General features: G+C 44.5%; 2 protein-coding genes across 5 annotated transcripts in view; both read right to left on the minus strand.

Moving 5' to 3' along the window:
- Positions 1-10,921: 10,921 nt before the first annotated feature.
- On the minus strand, positions 10,922-12,784 carry KCNJ11 (potassium inwardly rectifying channel subfamily J member 11). Its single transcript, XM_058806971.1, has one exon. It carries the CDS (start codon positions 12,782-12,784, stop codon positions 11,582-11,584), a length of 1,203 nt encoding a protein of 400 aa, XP_058662954.1. The 3' UTR covers positions 10,922-11,581.
- A 5,833-nt stretch (positions 12,785-18,617) lies between these two features.
- Positions 18,618-19,005, minus strand: part of ABCC8 (ATP binding cassette subfamily C member 8) — a 73,047-nt gene continuing 72,659 nt past the window's right edge. For all 4 annotated transcript variants that reach the window (XM_058807960.1, XM_058807959.1, XM_058807962.1 and 1 more), the window contains one exon: positions 18,618-18,843. In XM_058807960.1, the coding sequence (XP_058663943.1) occupies positions 18,706-18,843 (138 nt within the window). In that variant the 3' untranslated portion in view covers positions 18,618-18,705. The remainder of the gene's footprint in view (positions 18,844-19,005) is intronic.

The raw sequence follows: 19,005 nt of genomic DNA on the forward strand, positions 1-19,005 counted from the left end.
AAGCTTTGTTCAAAGGAAGCACAGAAAAGAAGCTTTTGGAAGGAGCTGCCCTGAATCATGAGCTTGTGGGCTTTCATCCCAAACCATTACTACTACAACTTTTTATCAGAAATATCCACAAGAAAGGGAGGTACACACTTTCCTCTGACATGCAAAGAAGGGAGAAGACAAAGCAATTCTGCTAAAGAACCAGGGGGACCTGAAAGCTTTTCAGTTTCAGGCACACACACACAGAGGACAGTGAGACTTTTGTGCACTGTTGATCACAGCCAAACCAGGAAAAGCAAACACATTTTGGGTATTTTTCCAGAGGAATTCAACTCCTGCCCTGGGTGCAGTCACGAAGCCCATCCTGCCCAAATCCCCTTTCTGCCTGTGCTCTGGGCTGCCAGCATGGGCTCCTCTGCAGCTGTGTGCTCAGGGGCTGGGAGAGGGGACACCCTCAATCAGCACCTTGCTGTGCTCTCTTCTCTTGATAAAACTTGCTATAAACCTGGTGATTTGGTTTTTAGCCCCACCAGAGCTGGATGCAGTGCAGTGCTCAATGGACAGGCCAGCTGCTGTGAAGGCTCCTCAATTTGCACAGCCCATTCCTTCTTTCCTGAAGGAATTGAACTCTTTAGGCAAAAATAATCTTTTTGTCTAAAGAGTTCATCTATTTTGAGTAGCTCTCAGAAGGATCCTCTGCAGATCCTCAAGACAAAGGTCTTTTACTTGCTGCTGGGGACAAAACTGCATTGCAAAGCAACCAAATTCCATTTTCACAGCCCCACAGACAGCTCATTGCTGATGCTGGACACCCAAAGGGTACTGCAAGGAAATCCTCTCGGTCTGCAAAGTGATTCTCTTATCCTATCTCCTTTGGGCAGGGTGTTTGTGCTTTTCCCTTTGGAAGCATCTGGAGAGGACAGGGTGCCTGTGAAGCTGTGCTGGTTCTGCCATGAGTCAGACACTGCAAGAGTGCCCCGGGGGAGCTCAGTGCAGCTTCACAAACACTGACACACCAGGAACAGAGAGTTTGGACAGGGCTGCACCTAAGGAGCAACACAAGCGCTGCTCCTGATAAGATCTCCAAGGATTTGTCACAAACTCTCTTAATAAAGTGTTTAGGAAAAACCCAATAGAATCCCACACAGACCGGGGTGTCCCACTGTGAGACATCTACAGAGCACTGCACTTGCAAACCAATGCATAAAAAAGAGAAGAAAAATGTAGATGTAGATCTAAATCTGACCTGAGGATTAGATTAAGCTTAAAAAACAGAGAATTTCAAAGCCTGACAATTCCAAAGTGCCCATGGCATCTGTATTCCTGTTTACCCTACTGAAAATCAGAGAGCCTTGTCCACTATGGTCTACTTATCTTTGAAGGCTTCAAGAAATATGTCTTGGAGTTTGCTAAGTGTTTTCCTGAGGAAGCATATTTTAATAGGATAACATTGACCCTTTATGTTGTCTTAGAGACAGTAAATAGATTATTCCTCCTGCAGCAGGGAAGCCACTTGCACTTTGTAATTCCTAAGTTTTTAAATTGTGCTGGCATAGCTGTTTCAGGATCAGGAGGACGACTGGCAAGGAGAAGCTGGGAACTTCATAAACTGGGGAAAATAAAATAGGTAATTACATGGTACATTTGTTACATAAGCCTTGTAGCTGGATGAGTACTAAATTAATATAAATAAATTCATTTTCATAGCCAGAGGACTGAAGTTCAGTTGTGTTTAAGCTGTAAAAAACCTATTGTTTTTCATATTTCTACCTGAAATGGAATTCCTCTTGCTTCCCTTATAAATAACCAAATATATAAATACCAAGAGATAAATAATCAAGTTTCTTTGATCTCCTTTTCACATCTTTATCTGCTTATCTAGTAGGAACTACTCTGTAGTCTCTCTGGGTGCAGAGAATAAGAGGTTTCTGACCTAAAGAGATGAAAATTCAGTAGTTATTGGAGGAGGACATAATCAATAAATAATAATAAATATATTTATAATAATTATAATATTTAAAATAAATAAATATAATAAATAAATATAATGAATAAATATAAAAAATTAATAATAAAGAAGAGCTACTGGGCCACTAAGGCAACTGCCTCTACCTTTATCCTGTGCTTCAGATGACACTATAGTTTTCATATTTGTCAAAAAATAAAGCTGTTTTCAAAGTAATATACAAAGTCTGGAGAAACCTATTAAAAAAAAAAAAGATTTCTAAGGTTGTCAGACACATAAAATAAATCTGTGTTGTTCTCTCACTGGAAGGGCAGCACAGAGCAGTGCTTGATGCAATTTGTGAGGGGCAGCAATTTTGTTTCAGTTGTACAGAGTCACTTGGGCCAGAAAGGAAACTCATGAGTCACTGCAGGCACAGTTCAGCCCACCCTGGCTGCAGCTTTATATCAAATTATTCCATGCAGTGCTCCACAAGATGGGTTCACTTGGATGCTATTTTTGCTATTGAGAATCTCAACAAAATCTCCAACAAACTGGGGTCACAAAGGCTGAGTTTTACTTGGGTTTTTGCTTTGCTTCAATTGCTTTATTTCAAGTGACTGAAGAATAGAGTATTCCCCACTATGAAATGCTGAAAGTGGTTGGGGAATAAAAGCCACAAATTGAGTTCTGTTATCTTTAATCCAGCCATTCCACCACCAATTTGCTTTCCATGAGATCACATCTGACAGGAACGATTTCTCTTTCCTTCTCCCCTCTCAACCACAAGATGTAAATTCATATTTACCCTGCTGTAAAATCCTAGAGGCTAGAAAGCAGCATAGATTTTGCATTTCACACTTGAGAACCGTTGGCATCAAACCTTTGCTGGGGTATTTTAGCTAAAAAACAAACTTTACTTCTTAACTAATTTGTTCTCAAAGTATAACTCTTCTCCTTTTCCTGCAGCAAAGTAGCAGAAGGTTTTAATTGGCGGATGATGGTGATGGGGCTGAAAACAGCCTGCTCTAGTCAAGGGCTTAATTGCTATTATGTTGATAGGAATCATACTTTAGTCTTACTCCTGCTGCCAGAAAAAGAACTTGACAAACACCCTCTTAAGACAAGAACAAGCTTATCAACTCACTCTTGCAGGCAAACTGTATTATTTTATAAATATTTGTTACCTTTTAGAAGTTAGTTTAAATTTGGGTACTAGTTTTGCAAACACTCAAGCTTCTTCTACTGTGGCTGGATAAAGGAATAAGAGACCCCACAAAGTTATTAAAGAGTGTTACCTAAAGGACATTATTTCTTTAAACAAGTATTTTTCTATGTCAGAAAATGTGGAAATTTGCAAAATATTCCACCCCCCTGCAGCAATGAATGAGCTGTAGCTACAAAGTAAATTCCAAAAACAAACTAACAGAACTTTGCACCTCCAACTCCCTAAGGATCAAGAGAAACCTCCCAACAATCGCCGCTCAGTATTTTTTCATTTATTAAAACTGTTTCAGGAAAATGAACGAAATGTGAGCACACCATTCTAGCCAGGCACTCTCTGAGCCACATCCAGACTGTTTTGAGCCAGTGAAATGACATCTGTTGAATTTAGCACACTTTGGAGCAGCTTCCCTGAGAGCCAATGTGAAAAGCAGTGAGCACTGGATACTGAGTAATGAGAGCAAAATCACTAAAAATGTTTCTGGACTGGTGTAAGTTGGGAAATACCTTAAAATGAGAGATTGAGGATTTCTCTGTGGATATACTGACTCCCTTTACAACAGGTCAGTGTAAGAACATTGCTACTGCAATTAATTTAATTCCTGCTGCTTTGTAGAAGAAGCCAACAGGGCTGCTAATAAACTGCACCTACTAAAAGCAATCTAGGGCACACAAAGTCTTCATAATTTTAGAACAAACCTGCAAAGGTCATTCTGATAGTATCACCCTGAGCATGATCCTCACCTCAGCAGGCAAACATCTGGAACATCTGGTAAGTGAGAGGAGTCAGCAGCTGCTTGGCCCTACAGAACTCCAGGTTTGGGACCAGCAACACGCACATGGAATGGGAAGAAAGAGGCAGCATCTGTATTATCCATCACCACAAGCTGTCTCCAGGTTAATATTAATAGTTTTTAAACCAAGCTGGGTTTTTTTCCATATGCAAGTCAGCTGAAGGTAAGGGATCTCTGGCAGTCCTGAGAGGGCAGAGATAAAGAGAAGGGGTTTGAGCACACAAGTTTCACACCTGGCCTGCTCAAGGCCAAGCCCAAACAATGGGAACAAGGCAGCAGAGAGTCTTATATTTAGAGCTGTTTTTTCAAGTAATTATTTAATATTACAGGACACCAGTAAAATGTAGAAATTACAGTTTTAATAGTAAAACACAGACCACTCAGCCATAATATGACACATTTATGGAGTGGCTTTTCTGCCAAAACATTTATTCACTTCCCTCTGAAAAAAGAAAATAAACAGTCCTGGTCCACCCAGCCAGGAAGCATTCCCACTTTGGAGATGAAAGTGCACTGCTGCACATCCGAAGGCCACTGTGACAAATACTCACTTCTGGTGTGTGCAAGGAAGAGAAAGTGGGTGAGTTTAAATATCTGGCTTAAGGGACTATTCCCTCTTGAGAACAAAGGTAGAAAACAAGGACTGGATTAATCTCCTATATAACTTGCAAAAAGAAAATAGAGTGAAGAATGTGGGTTCAGGTGTGAGTTTCTACTGCAGATAAGACTTTTGAGGAAACACAAATTTTAGAATTTAACTTAGCTCCACTTAAAAGAGAAAACAGAGGCTTCACTGAACACAGAGCTCCACAGAGGAGAAACATTTGTGATACCATTGAAATACCTTGAGTGGTATTATTGTAATTCAAGAGTTCTGACCATGTGTCACAGGGCTAGGGCATGCTGGGGAACTTTTAATTCTCTTTCTCTCCTTAAACAAGAGCACAACAGAAAGTGACATGCTTTTCAGGCCACAAACAATAATGAGCAAAGAAAGCAGGTAAAAGAGTCTATTAAATTAATAACAACCCTAATTTTAAAAAGGAAACATGAAAGAACAACCTTTCAAACCAAATAATCAAATATCACTGTCAAAAGCATCCATTTAGTAAAGCAAGTGGCTTCTAAACATAGACTATCCAAGCAACACTCGATAGAAAAAAATCTGTGAGAAAGTAGCAGCTACTTCCTCCAAATTCACTTCTAAAGACAGATGCTGACTTTGGAAACATATTTGCTTACTGCTTATTATTTAGATAAGAATTTGCCATCATTTTCCACAAAGAAGCTGCTCTCTGTGCACTCTGCTCCACCAAAATCCATACAACTTTAAGAGCATCACTCTGATCTTCCTGCTCATCTCACTGCGTCCTTTCTCCACCTACCCCAGGAAAGAAACTTTATTATAATAACTTTATTGAACCATTACTGTAAGCACATACTCACCAGAAGACACTGAGAACTTGTGATCAGAGAAGAGTTTAGGTTGGGAAAGACCCTCAGGATCAGCGAGTCCCAGTGTTAGCCCAGCCCTGGCAACTCCAAGACTAAACCAAGTCAGTCAGCAACACACCCACACAGCTCTCAAACACTGCCCTGGGCAGCCTGTTCAAACACCTGAGAGCTCTTTCAGGGAATAAATTTTCCTTAATGTCCAACCTAAACCACCCCTGCCTAACTTGAGCCCTTTGCTCTTGCCCTGTCCCTTGCCACTTGGAAAAGACCAACACTCACCACACTACAACAAGACCATGACAAACATCCAACAAAGTCCAATGCCTTAGCAAAAGGTTATAAAATATGCACAAGGGCCATATTCCCTCAATCTTGAGAAAAGGAAATAAAGCAAGATTCTTACTCACAAGTTGGAAGAACAAGTTCCCAGGAGCTGCTGAAGCTGAGAAACAACATCACTGCTGCAGCAAAAGCCCCATCAGAGGCTATTTGAGTCAGCTGCCCACCCCATTAACCTAATAGTGCCCAGCCCTAAGAGGGAAATCCTGGTGCTAATGAACTCCCTGGCAATCCTTCTTGGGTTTGAAGGCCCAGGATGTAGAATGGGACCTAGAGTTGAAGTTCATTGATGCTCACTGTCAATTTCAGTGCTCCAACTCCACTCAGGAATAACATTATGGTGAATATAACAACAACAATAATGGTATTTACATCCTGTGCCTCCCCTCCCTTGGGCAGAGAGCAAAGGCAAAGCTCCTAAGCAAGTATTGGCCACCTGAATGAGCAGCTGGAGGAGGAGAAGGGTGCAGCCCCACTCCCAGTGAGGGAAGGGAAGAGGGGACAAGGTTCTGTGTGGGGGCACTGCCACGAGGCACCCCTAGACCCCCCAGTTGTGATGGGATTGCCATTTACTGCTGCTCAGCCCTGCAGGGAGGAGCTGGTCAGGAAAGCTCACGGGGTGGTGTCATCTGCGTTTCAACTCCTGAGTAAGGCAGGCACAAATGTGACAGGGGCAAGTGGCAGAGACGGGCTGCAGGCTCTGATTTTTGGAAATTCTGTTCAAACAGAACAGAGTTTCACAGAGTCATAGCCCTGTGATAACTCATCAAAGTCACACTCTAAATTAAAACAGGAGCACAAGCCAAAGAACATGCAGCATGTTCTGCAGGCACCCTGCAGCGCTCAGAGCAGGACAGAGCAGCGTCTGCAGCCTCTCAGGAATGTCTTCTGCTCTTTTAATAGTTCTCCTCAGTGGGGTGGGGAGGTTTGTATCACGTATCTTTCTCCCCTTGCTGAATCAAAAATAGAGCCCTGAGTCACAGGCAGTGCCTGGCCACGCTGAGCACGTGTCCCCAGCTCCCCCAGGCCTCCTCCTCACCTCCAGCAGCTCTCCTGCTCCAGGAGGAGAAAATCCTCTCCCTGCCTCAGCACGTGCTCCCAGCAGCCTGGCAGATGATGCCTGTGGATCCAGAAATACACTGAAATGGGTGGGAAGTTTTCCTGCTGCCTTCCAGGATGTTGGATCAGGGCTGTTGGGTTGGAGATGTCCACCTTGGAATGGGGCAGCTGGCCCTGGATGGATGGAGTTCCACATGGAACATGCCCTGCAAAGAGCACTTATCCTGCCCATTTTTAGTGGGAATGCCAGGATGACATTGAGCACAAAAGGTGTAACCAGGGACCCTTAAATGCAGTGATTTTGAACCTCAATCTCTTCTCCATAACCCTGTTCTGAAGAGCCAAAACACTTCCCCTTCCACTCAGACCTGCAAAATGAACAACAGGGAGCATAAACCCATGGTGGTTCATCAATGTCCTAAGAATAGATATTCCCATGCTTTGTACAGGTAATCACTGTGAAAGTTGCAAGCTAGGCAGTTTCACAGAAATTTTTGGGTTTCTAATATCTACTTTAAGTTTGTATTTTACTCCCCAAAACATGTTTGTGCTTTGTCCCAAATAATAACAGTCTATGCTAGCATACCTACAGTAATTATCTTCAGGGGTGATTGAGGTACAAAGAGTGGAAAAGGAAGGAAAACACAGAGACACAAATTCAGTTTTCCCAGAGCTGTTAATTACTCATTAGTTTGATATTATTAGCTATTAATACATAACTAACACAGGGGTCAGGCCCCCACAAGCCCTCCTAGCACTGCTCCCAGCAGGGCCCTGCTGTGGCTCCCACCTTGCTCAACAAGCAGCAATATTTACCCACTGGGTTGAGCAATGCTGGCCAATGCCCAGCCCAGGCTCACGTTTCAGGGCAGCCTGAATTTTGACACTGACCCTGTTGCTAATCTGTGCTAGCATGCAGACCTTGGCCTTGTTAAAGACTCTCATTGCAGCCTCCCAGATCTGCTTTTTAGGGCTTTGATCTCTCATCCGAGCATCATCGCACCTTTGCTGGCGCTTCAAAATAAAATTATTTATTACTGCTTGCCATTGTCTCCATACTGTGTAACTTCTGCATTTTAAATGTATTTATTCTGCATTCCTGACTCTCTTTTCCCTTATAATGCCATCTCTTCATCTCTCTGGTTTTAGGAGAGAACCTTGAGGTGCATCTTACACAGTGAAATAAGGCGCTAAGGAGACTTAGGGACAGGCCAAGGATTTCACTTCTGGCTTGTATCTATTTCACAGGGACATGTCCCACCACCGTACACTGCTGTAACACTGCACTTATCATGTGCCTTGAGGGACAACGAGAGAAATTCTGACCCTGTTATAACCTAATTTTGTACACATATGTTTGGATTTCATTAGGAAAAGCAACACGAACTGAGATGCCCAGTGGCCCACCAGCAGTCACTGTAAGTATTTTAAAGCTGTGACATCCAGGTGCTCTGCAGCCTCCATTTCTGATTAACCAGCTCTGTGACCCTGCTCCCCATCCAAGCAGCTCCACAAACGCAAAAGCAGTGAATGAACAGTGTGAGCCTGTGAGCACAAGCTGACCGTGCTCTCCTGAAGCACACAGCAGGCAATTCCATGCCCTCCCTGGGCTCCCTGCCTGTGTCCATGAGCACGGCCCAGGCAGGGCAAGCCCTGAGCAGGGGATGCAGCCTCCAGCTGCCCCCACAGCCCCCAGCACACGTGGGAGCCACAGCTCTGCAGGATCCAAACCGTGACACCGCCCCCCGAAAGAGACGTGGGCTGGGAAAGAAAGCTGAGAAGCCCACTCACTCCTGAGCTCACCCATGGAAAGCACAGTGCTTGCTCACTGCTGGGAACGAGGACTTTTCTGTGTACAAATGATGGCACTGCTGCCTTCCTCAGAGCCTTCCCACGGAGAATGGGGGTGGGCAGCAGAAGGAGAGCTCTGAGCACCATTTCAGGTACCTGTGCTCCCAAATACCTCATTAGTGACAAATTGAAAGGATTCCCAAAAAGAATATCCTTAATGCAAAATAAATACACTCATCCCTCCTTGCTCTGCCCCCAAAATGCTTCTGAATATTTGAAATGGTGAAAGAACAGAAGGATTTTATATCACAACAATCCTGAAATTCAAAATCACCAGCTCTTTGCTTCAAATAATTCACTATGGTGATTTTAACAGCACAAATCCTCCCTTCCTCATAATATTATGATCCTTTTTGGTTTGCGAGACTTCAGAAAAATCTTTTTGAAAAAGAAATGACATAAAAGATGCTCCTGACAGCAGCCCAGTGAACAGAAGCTGTTTCTTCCCATCCTTCCCCTCCCATCTCACAGGGAACAAAGAGAATTTTCCACCTCTCAGCTTCACAGACTTCCCCAGGGCAAAAAACAAGCTTGCATCAGTCCCTGAAAATAGTTGCAGGGTATTGCTGCTGAAACTGCTTCACATTTAGGTCAAATCTTGAGAAGATTTGCAGCCAGAGCTGAAGTGGTTTTAGGAGAGAACCTTGAGGTGCATCTCACACACTGAAATAAGGCACTAAGGAGACCTAGGGACAGGCCAAGGATTTCAGGTCACTGGAAAGCCAACTAATATTTTGTGTACAACTCTTGTGAGAACAGAGCAGTGTTTTTGTGACAAGTGATAAAGAACAATGAACTTTCAAAGGAACAAAGGTGCCTGGGAAATGCAGGGAGCTCTACTGTAGGTGCCCTCTGAGAGGCAATGGGACACAGGGGCAGGAAAAAGGGAAAGCAGAAAATAATGTGACAAATCAACTTGGTCTTACAGAAGAAATTTAATCATGTAAGGCATTTAATCATGCCCTATTTTAAAAAAGCAGGAGGAGGGGTATGATTATAATATAAAATGTGCCCTTCCAAATTCTCTTTGCTGACCACTTGCTAATGCTAATTTTACTGTCATTTTGTTGTGAAATTCATTTCACATTTTCAGAGCTGTTCACAGAATTATATAGGTGTACTGGGGATTTGGAAACTGAGCAGGCATTTATTCCTGTAACTAGCAGTCTGGTAATGCTTCATAAAACCAAAATACATAAACACCAAAAACATAACAAATGGTTTTTCATTTTAACCCAATACTTGATTTCACCCAAACATTGATTTTTCTATGATAGATGCCTGAAAATAGTCCACAGTCACTGTGGAAGTTTTCTTATCCTTTTGAATGAGTTTGTCATACAGTTACACTGCCAAGGCATCAGAAATTTGCCATATTATTGCCAACACAAACGATTTTAGTGTCTATTGTGAACCACAGAGCACACAAGTGTTGACACTAGATCCTCCCTGAATAATGATATTTAAAGTAGCTTGGTTCTCTCTGCACTGCCTGTAAAACCAGGTGTGGGATCAGCTCTGTGATGTTCTATAGGTTTCATTTGGACATTGTATGTTTTTTACCTGGGGGGCAGTTTGCCCTGCAGCTAATGCTGGTGCCATGTCCCAACAACCCTGTGTAGGAATAAAGTTGCTGCTGCTGCCAGGAGCTCCAGAGAGGATTTGCAGGAGTGGTGAAGGGGAATCGTTCCTGTTGTCACCGCGGGGCCGAGAGAGTGAACATGGCTCCTTCATGTTTGCTGGCAAATGACAGATCCTGGAGCCAGCTGAAACCAGGGCAGGCACCAGCTGCACCGGGAGCTCAGGATGAGACTGGAACAGGAATTGCTTCCTCAGCAGCAGTAATGTTTTTGACACAGCATCCCAGGAGTGAACACGCTGTCCTATGCACCCTTCCTTCCCCTGAGCACAAAAAACCTTTGTTTCTTTTACTGAAGGGAAAGGAGTAAAAGGTTTTCCCTACTGCATGCAGATATGTTTTCAGCATTCAGCACTGTCCTTTCATTCAAAATACGTAATTCTATTTTTATTCCCTGATTATCTAGCAGAATTCACCGTGACCCAAGGGAGAGGTTAATTCTTGTACTGAATATCCTATTGCCATGTGGTTTAGAGAGAGGGAATGTTGCTTTTCTTCATTTTGAAATTAAAATGCAGAATTTTCCTATTTATAATTGATTTCAACTGTATATTATCTGCTACTCCTTTTAAAGGCAAAGCATTGCTTACTTTCAGAAATGTACAATACAAAAAGGTATTCCTGAATGTTTTATTTTGGAAGTGTAAAGGCTTTTAAAATAAACAAAAGTAAATATTCAAATACATTTCATACTGCATGTGGTAGGAGTGGCTCCATACAACACAATACGGATGATGCAAATCCAGCAGTTAATTTCTTTGAGACATACAGTATAATATAGAGACACTTCCAGATCTGGTCTTGTGCCATTGCCTGACCCTTTTTTTATCATTTAAATCCAGCCTACTTTATTAATTATTAATATTTTATTTTGCTATATTGATTGTTCAAGTTAGGAAAAAAAAAACAGTTAAAAACTACTGACTTGCAAACACTGCAAGACCCTAAAAAACCTGCAATCTCTGAGGATAAATATACATTTATTTTTTGAGAAAATGTGTCATTACCTGCAGTTGAATCAAGGCAAAATGATCGTGCAATTAAATAGTCTGAATTGAAATTTAAAGCTGCAGACCATGATTTTCCCTACTCCCAGTTCTGCTTGAAATCTCTCACACCTTTAAAAAAATATAATTAGCTTTAGATTTCCCCACAATAAATAACACCAGAACATACCTTGTGCTACCAACCTGAATTTTAAAAAAAAGTAAGAGGCCACCTCAGTGTTTTGAGTTCATGAGATCATTCAGACACAAAGCCCTAACAGAGTTTCCCAGTCAGAAGGCATCAGGAAGGCTCCTCGCTTATGGTAAACTTGGGCTTTAGCTTGACAGACCTTTTCCTGATGGTGCCCTTGGGGGACAGCGGCATGGCGTCCATGATGCTCTTGTCCTCCTCCAGCTGCCGGGCGGTGCACGACGGCGTGGGCACTTTCACCGTGTTGCCGAATTTGGAGTAGTCCACCGAGTACCGCCCGTCCTCCTCCGCCACGATGGGCACAAACCTTTGGCCCCAGAGGATCTCGTCCGCCAGGTAGGAGGTTCTGGCCTGCGTGGTGATGCCGGTGGTCTCCACCACCCCTTCCAGGATGACGATGATCTCCAGGTCCTCGTGGTGGTGCAGGTTCATGGGGGAGATGTCGTAGAGGGGGCTGTTCTTGTCTATCACGTGGTAGATGATGAGCGGGGACACCAGGAAGATGCTGTTGCCCCCCACGGGGTTCTCCATCTGGATGTCGATCTGGTTGAGGGGCACCACCTCGCCCTCCAGGCTGGCCGTCTTCTTCACCACCTGCATGCGGATGGTGGCACTGATGATCATGCTCTTGCGGAGGTCGCCCACCCTCAGCATGAAGCAGAGCCGGCCCTCCCGCAGCGCGATCACCGCGTGCTTGCTGAAGATGAGGGTCTCGGCCCGCCGGTGCGCCTGCGACGTCTTCATGAAGATGCAGCCCAGCATGATGGCGTTGATCACCAGCCCCACGATGTTCTGCACGATCAGCACCAGGATGGCGGCCGGGCACTCCTCCGTCACCATGCGCCCCCCGAAGCCGATGGTCACCTGCACCTCGATGGAGAAGAGGAAGGCGGAGGTGAAGGAGTGGATGCTGGTCACGCAGGGCACGAAGGCGGCCGCAGAGCCCGCCGTCCCCTCGGCGGGGTCCCGCTGCAGCCGGGTGCTGTGGTCCAGGTCCCCGTGCGCGAAGGCGATGAGCCACCAGACCATGCCGAAGAGCAGCCAGCTGCACAGGAAGGACATGGTGAAGATGAGCAGCGTGTGCGGCCACTTGAGGTCCACCAGGGTGGTGAAGACGTCCTGCAGGAAGCGCCCCTGCTCGCGGATGTTCTTGTGGGCCACATTGCAGGCGCCGTTCTTGCCCACGAAGCGCGCCCGCCTCTCCCGAGCGCGGTACCGGGCGTGATCGGGCACATCCTCGGCCAGCCGGGTCAGCACGTACTCCTCGGGGATGATGCCCTTCCTCGAGAGCATGGCTCCGCCGCCACCGCCGCCGCGCACCGCCCCGCCAGCCGGGGGGGCCCCGGGGCCCTGCGGGCTCTGCGCGCCCCTGTGCGCTCTGCGCGCCCCTGTGCTCCGCGGGCTCTGCGCGCTGCCGGCTCTGCGCGCCCCTGTGCGCTCTGCGCGCCCCTGTGCTCCGCGGGCTCTGCGCGCTGCCGGCTCTGCGCGCCCCTGTGCGCTCTGCGCGCCCCTGTGCTCCGCGGGCTCTGCGCGCTGCCGGCTCTGCGCGCCCCTGTGCGCTCTGCGCGCCCCTGTGCTCCGCGGGCTCTGCGCGCTGCCGGCTCTGCGCGCCCCTGTGCGCTGCCGGCTCTGCGCGCCCGGGCCGAGGGAGCGCCGCGGGCTCGGGGGCGCGGCCGCGCCCGGCGCCGAGCGGGAGCGCCGCCGCCGCAGCCCCCGCCGCCGCAGCCGGGCCGGGAGCGCTCCCCGCCGGAGCTGGGGGCGTTTCTTTACCTTTTCACCCTCCTTTCCTTTTTTTTTTTTTTTTTTAATTTCCCTCCGGGGGAAGGGTTTCGCGCCGCGGTTTGTATGTAAACATTTGATACAGGACGGGTTTGCTGCCTTCCATTAGCAGGGACTCCTTTGTGGGATGCCGTGGCTTCATGTCGGGTGATTATTCCGTGAAATGGGGGCGGGGAGAAAAAAGGTACGGGCCAGTTTTAAAGAAGGAATTTGAATAATAATGATAGTGATAAAAATTATAGTAATAATAATAGTAATAATAATAATAGTAATAATAATAGTAATAATAATAATGATTGTAATAACAATAACAACAACAATATCTTAATAATAATAACAACATCCTAATAATATATTTAAATTAATAAAGTAATAGTATCAATAATAATAATAATAGTAGTAGTAATAACAATAATAATAATGTATATACTGAAATTCACCTGTGTGTCGTTTGGTAAGTAGGAGGAAAGCATTCATCTGATAAATCGCCAGGCAGTGGTAGGAAATTGGCTTGAATGAGCTGAATCCAAGGAGGTAATGGCTAAACAGAAACCTGGAACTAAAGGGGCTCAATCCCACTTAAAATTCTGCCAGAGTTATTTCGAATAAATAAGGAAATTTGTTTGTTTTGTTTTGTTTTGTTTATTTAGTGCAGAGAGGAGACTGTGAAAATGGTGTGAGCTGTGGCTTCTCGAGAAAATGTCTACAGTCCATACAGCAGCAAAAGCTGCAAAAAAAAAAAAAAAATCTGGCCAGAAAGGGTTAACCCCAGTGACATGAACTTTCAGACAGGCATCAAAATCCTCGGAAGAGGCAACAAAGGGAGGCAGGAAGCTAGAACCTGTTCGGGACACTGGGATGTCTCTGTGGGTATAAATACGTACATGGGCATGCTTATGAGGATGTGTCCTCCTGACAAGATGCATTATGTAAAAACATTCTGATGTGGCTTTGCTGCTGTATAAACAGCAATATTCTCATTGATGTGTTTATTTCCTCTGGTTTCAATATTTTGTTTCTATTTCAGTTTAGACATCAACACTGTGGAGTTTTTACAGCATCCCAGGATATTCTGGATAAGAGTTTTTTCTTTAGTACCAATGGATTTGTGATTATTTATTTTCTAGTTGCACGACATGTGTCCCTGGACTTTCCCTTTAGTTTTGGCTCTAAGTGTTTGGTACACACTGCAAACAGCACTTGGCACAGATTCCCTGGGCAAGGCAATTGTCCAGTGATGTCTGGGAATCAGCCAGTTGGGGTTCAGAGTAACCTCCACCACCTACAGCTGCTTAAAGCAGCCCACCGAGGGATTTCAGAATAGTGGTTTGAAGTAATCACCCTGAGCTCTCTGAGCAGGTGTTATAGGTCTTGTAATTAATTGTTTACTATTGCTTTGGACTATTTGTACTTTCTGTGTATGAATTGTGGCACGTCCTTGCACACATCGATTCCTTTTGGAGGGGTCAGTTTCCCAATCTGGTTCATCTTTCTTGCTGCTTTGATAAATAAAGCTAGAATAGCAACAAGGTGCCCTGGCACGTGGCTGCCAGGCCACTGAGTTAGCCAAAGGTGGCTAAGCCCTATCTCTAGTCCTTTCTCTTCTACATCCCTTCATCTAGTCATCTCCTAAACTCTCTTTGTGCCCTTGGTGTGCATGTCATCTGCACCTACCCCTTTAGGTTGTTAACTACATGATTTATATGACAATTTAATTTTTTAAAGAGTTTGGTTGTGGTTTTTTTCTTTTTAAAAGACCCCATTTTTCTTTCTAAACATGAAAAAGAAAACCCATAACCCAAGAGGATGAAGTTGATTGAAGTTTTACTTGTCAGATGTGTAGTTCTGCAGCTGGTGGCAGGTCCTATTCCAGAATTTTGCAGTGAGCATAAACAGGCTGTAGAACACCAGGCTACTCCTGGGCAGCATTTTACACCCTTGCAGACATGGACATAGGGATTCCAGAGGCAATCCTGACTTTCGTGCCGTTTTTCCTGACTCTTTCCTGAGCGTGGTCTTTATTCTGTGGCTTTTCCTCCAGAGGGCGGTACCTCCATAAACGTGGGATGGATAAAAACCTGCGTCGGGGCGAGGGTTTTGGAGGAAGAGGGAATTGCTGCATGGCCTGTGCTAGGAACGACCCAGGGAGGGGTGATTTATGAGCACACTCACCACGCTGCTTTCAGGAATCCTGAACTCTCTAGAGCAGTGCTTCCTTGCTTCCACTTCTGCAATGGGACTGTCATTTGCCACTTCTTTTCCTTCATCTCTGAGCACTTAGGGGCTGAGATGGGACAGCAAAGCCAGTGGCTTCTGCTGAAGCATTTCTAGAGCTGTCTTTATGGATCAAGTGGCAGATACTTAAAAGAAAAAAGTGACAGATCTTCTGAGTGAGCCAACATATTTGTGTTAAGAGCTGCTGAAAACAATTGGGCTCACAAGAATGAACAATCCCACTCTGTAGTACTGAATCATGAGGGGTAAGTTCTACCACCCACAAAATAGGTTTTACACTTCAAAATTCCCCCCCTCCATTTATTCTAATTTTAATGGCTATCAAACAAGATCTTATGATAACTGTCAAATTAAAATTTAGTTGTTGCCATGTTATTACTCTGCCTTTAGAAGCTGAGTAAAGCTTCAGAGGCTACATAGTGTTAGTCTGAAATGAAGCCTCATGAATCACCTTGCAGTACGAGTAGGTAGGCTGAAGAGATCAGAGTTGGTTCTGCGAAGCCACAAGGGGAGGCAGGAGCAGAGCTGGGAAGAGGACTGATGAGCAGAGCCCTGCTGTGTTTCCTGGCCACACTAAAACAAGGGAATAAACCCTATAAAGTTTTCTGTATGGTGGAAGCATTTATACAAACCAACAAGAAAACCCCTGGTGCAGCTCCATGGGCAGCCTCTCCCCTAACACCTTTGGGGCTGGGACAAGTCCTATCCCTCAGGAAAACTGAAAGCCTGGCTTGGTTTGCAGCCACTGCAGTACAGCCCTTTGCTTAGTGATGCCTCACTGCCATACAAACACATTTGTGGGCCTGGTTAACAGTGACGGCTGGGCTGCCCATCTCATGGCAACGAGGTCTGCTGACTTGGGTAATGTCAATGAGCCTCACACCACAGAAAAACGTTCTTGGGAACTGCTTCTGCTCACTGGTGAGACCCTTAATCCTCTAGAGTTAGGGGCAGGAACTCCCTGGCCCCACATAAACAAGACCAGCTGAAATGTGCTGAGGAAATGCCCTGTCCCAGTGGCAGCCAGGAGCCTCCCTGGTCACAGATATTGATTCAGCAATGTAGTACCATTAAAAATTGGTAATTGTTGGATATGAATGAACTCACCCTACTCTCCTGCGATGCTACTTTGGGAATTACAAGCCCCATTTAAAATGGAAATGTGACACTTGCACTTTTGAGTTCTAATTTCTTAGTGCTGCAGGATAAAGTCCAGCCTCCCGTCCCTCCCTCCCTGCATTCCCTTCTGGGTGAGGCTGGCAGGAGCTTGTGGAGTAGGAGCAAGCCCAAATTGCAGTGTCAAGTCCCAGACACTTATTAAAAGCACACCAAACCTCACTTCTCTGCATCTCTCCCCTTGCCATTAGAATCCCTGAGAGCTTCCACAGAGGGCTGCAGAGCCTCTGCAGTGTGAGTTTGGGGAGTCCTGCAGAGTGCTGCTTTCCTAAGCCTTTTCAGGATGAGATCCTGCCTTAGAGCAGTAATGGGAAGCCAGGAGACAGCATGCCCAGGAGCTGTGGCAGAAACCTGCTCTGTGCCCTTCTGGTCCCACTTCTCCTCTCTCAGCCCTAACGGAAGCCTGGCATTCCAGGGTGAAAACACACCCTGCAATAGTTCTGCAGCCATTCTTTCCTGGACACTGCCCAGCAAACAATTCCCTGGAGGAGGAGAAAGCTCCCAACTGGCCTTTTTCTCTCTTGAAGGGTGGTAGGCAATGACAGAGCTGATGCCTTTCATCTGCATTGCCATATCCTGTTCATTTACCACTGCTCATTCTGCACTCTCCTCTGGTGCCACTTGCCTGCCCTTCATGATTGCCCAAGTAACAGCAGGGATGTGCTGCAAATGCTCTGCTCTGCAACTGGTAACACAAACAGCAACAACAGCTCTTCATTTTCCCTGGCTCTCTGCTGCAGTGCTAGAAGTAATGCCTTAAAATATCACAGATCTCATGAGAACACTGAGGTGTCTTGTTCTAGAAAATAAAGCTTTTAAAAAGTGGTTCCAAACTAATTGAGCAGGCTAAAGAGTGAATAAAAACCAAAAAACCCAAAAGATAAAGAGCTCTCCTAAGCACTAGAAGTCCTTCAAATAGGGGAAGTAACAAAACAAAAAAGTGGATGTAAACTTGCTTTGTAAAAAAATCAGGTAAAGGTAAACTTGTACAAAAATCAGTGAAAATTGTAGCCTTCCATTATTGACATTCTAACCCTCTATTAATGAAAAAGTCCCAGAATGACTGTCACAGGGCAGGGATAAGTAGCTGTCTAGCTGAATTAGTATAATTTTAGTGGCTAAAAGTTGTCTTTAGTGTCCAGAATTTATTGGTAAGGGTCACAGTAAATCTAGAGAGCACGACAGTGGGTGAAATATGTCAAACTAGGAGATGATGAGTCAAGCTCTCATGGCCCTGATCTGCACTGAAAGGTTTAATTCTGTTTATTTACCAGACTTGGAGGGATAATTTCCAGATGAATTGGTACATCTGCACTGGTCTGGAAACAGTGTACATTAAACACTGATACTTTATCATAGCCTGCCTCCCCTCAGCTTCTTCACGGTTTGGGAGGGAGTCTGCCTCCATCCTGCTTGGAATCAGTGTAATAGTATTCAGTGGGCAGAAAGATGGAATCAGATTGTGATTCATTTCTAGACAGGATTAAAGGAGAGTCTAAGGCACAACTCAGGCACTATCAATAAACCACAATATAAAAAATGTTTTATAGATTTTGTATTTAGATATTAAAGCTTTACAGAGTCATTTCATTGAAAGAGATACAAGCTTTTGAGAGATACCTTTGGTATATAATTTTTCCTTCTGCATTTAGTCAGTCATGAACATTATCTACAGTAAGGCTATGACACATAAAAAATAACATGTTAATAAATGATGGGGGTTGAGAGTTACATAAAAACTCCATGCTGGTTATGTTTGTTTGATGTGTATCCTATTGTGGTTTACCCATGTAGTTTTTTGCAAATATATTTCATGATTCTTTGGCAGCAAATAAAAAGAAAAGTAGTAGTATACCAAAAGTTAAAGTACACAGATAATTCATTAATGCTTTGGATGGAAAAAATGGCTCATTTTATTAAAAAAGGAATAGCTCAATTTATTATGAAATAATATTTATTTACAGGTATTTTACATTTTTTAGAAAATAATAAAATTGTATTCTAAAATGCTTTATTTATTTTTATTACTTATCTGCTTGTACAAAAGAAGCAAAGACACTGTCTTCTTGTTCTAGCAGAACCTCAGGCTTGTCATATTCCAAAATAACTCCTCTCTTCATTACAATAACCAAATCTGAATTGAGGATTGTGTGCACACGATGCTGAAAAACAAATAAACAAAATGCCAGGTCAGTGGGTCTCTCTATTCAATATATTCCAGGATAAGATGAATTTTCCTATCAAGTTCAAGTTTGATAAAGGCTACTTACCCTACTTTTCATCCTAATTTCTGTGTAAATACTGCAGATAAATATACAGACCAA

The sequence above is a fragment of the Ammospiza caudacuta genome, chromosome 6 (assembly GCF_027887145.1).
Source record: "Ammospiza caudacuta isolate bAmmCau1 chromosome 6, bAmmCau1.pri, whole genome shotgun sequence".
NCBI lineage: Eukaryota > Metazoa > Chordata > Aves > Passeriformes > Passerellidae > Ammospiza > Ammospiza caudacuta.

Coding starts and splice junctions, on each gene's coding strand:
- KCNJ11 (XM_058806971.1), bottom strand. CDS start 12,784: ATGCTCTCGAGGAAGGGCATCATCCCCGAGGAGTACGTGCTGACCCGG.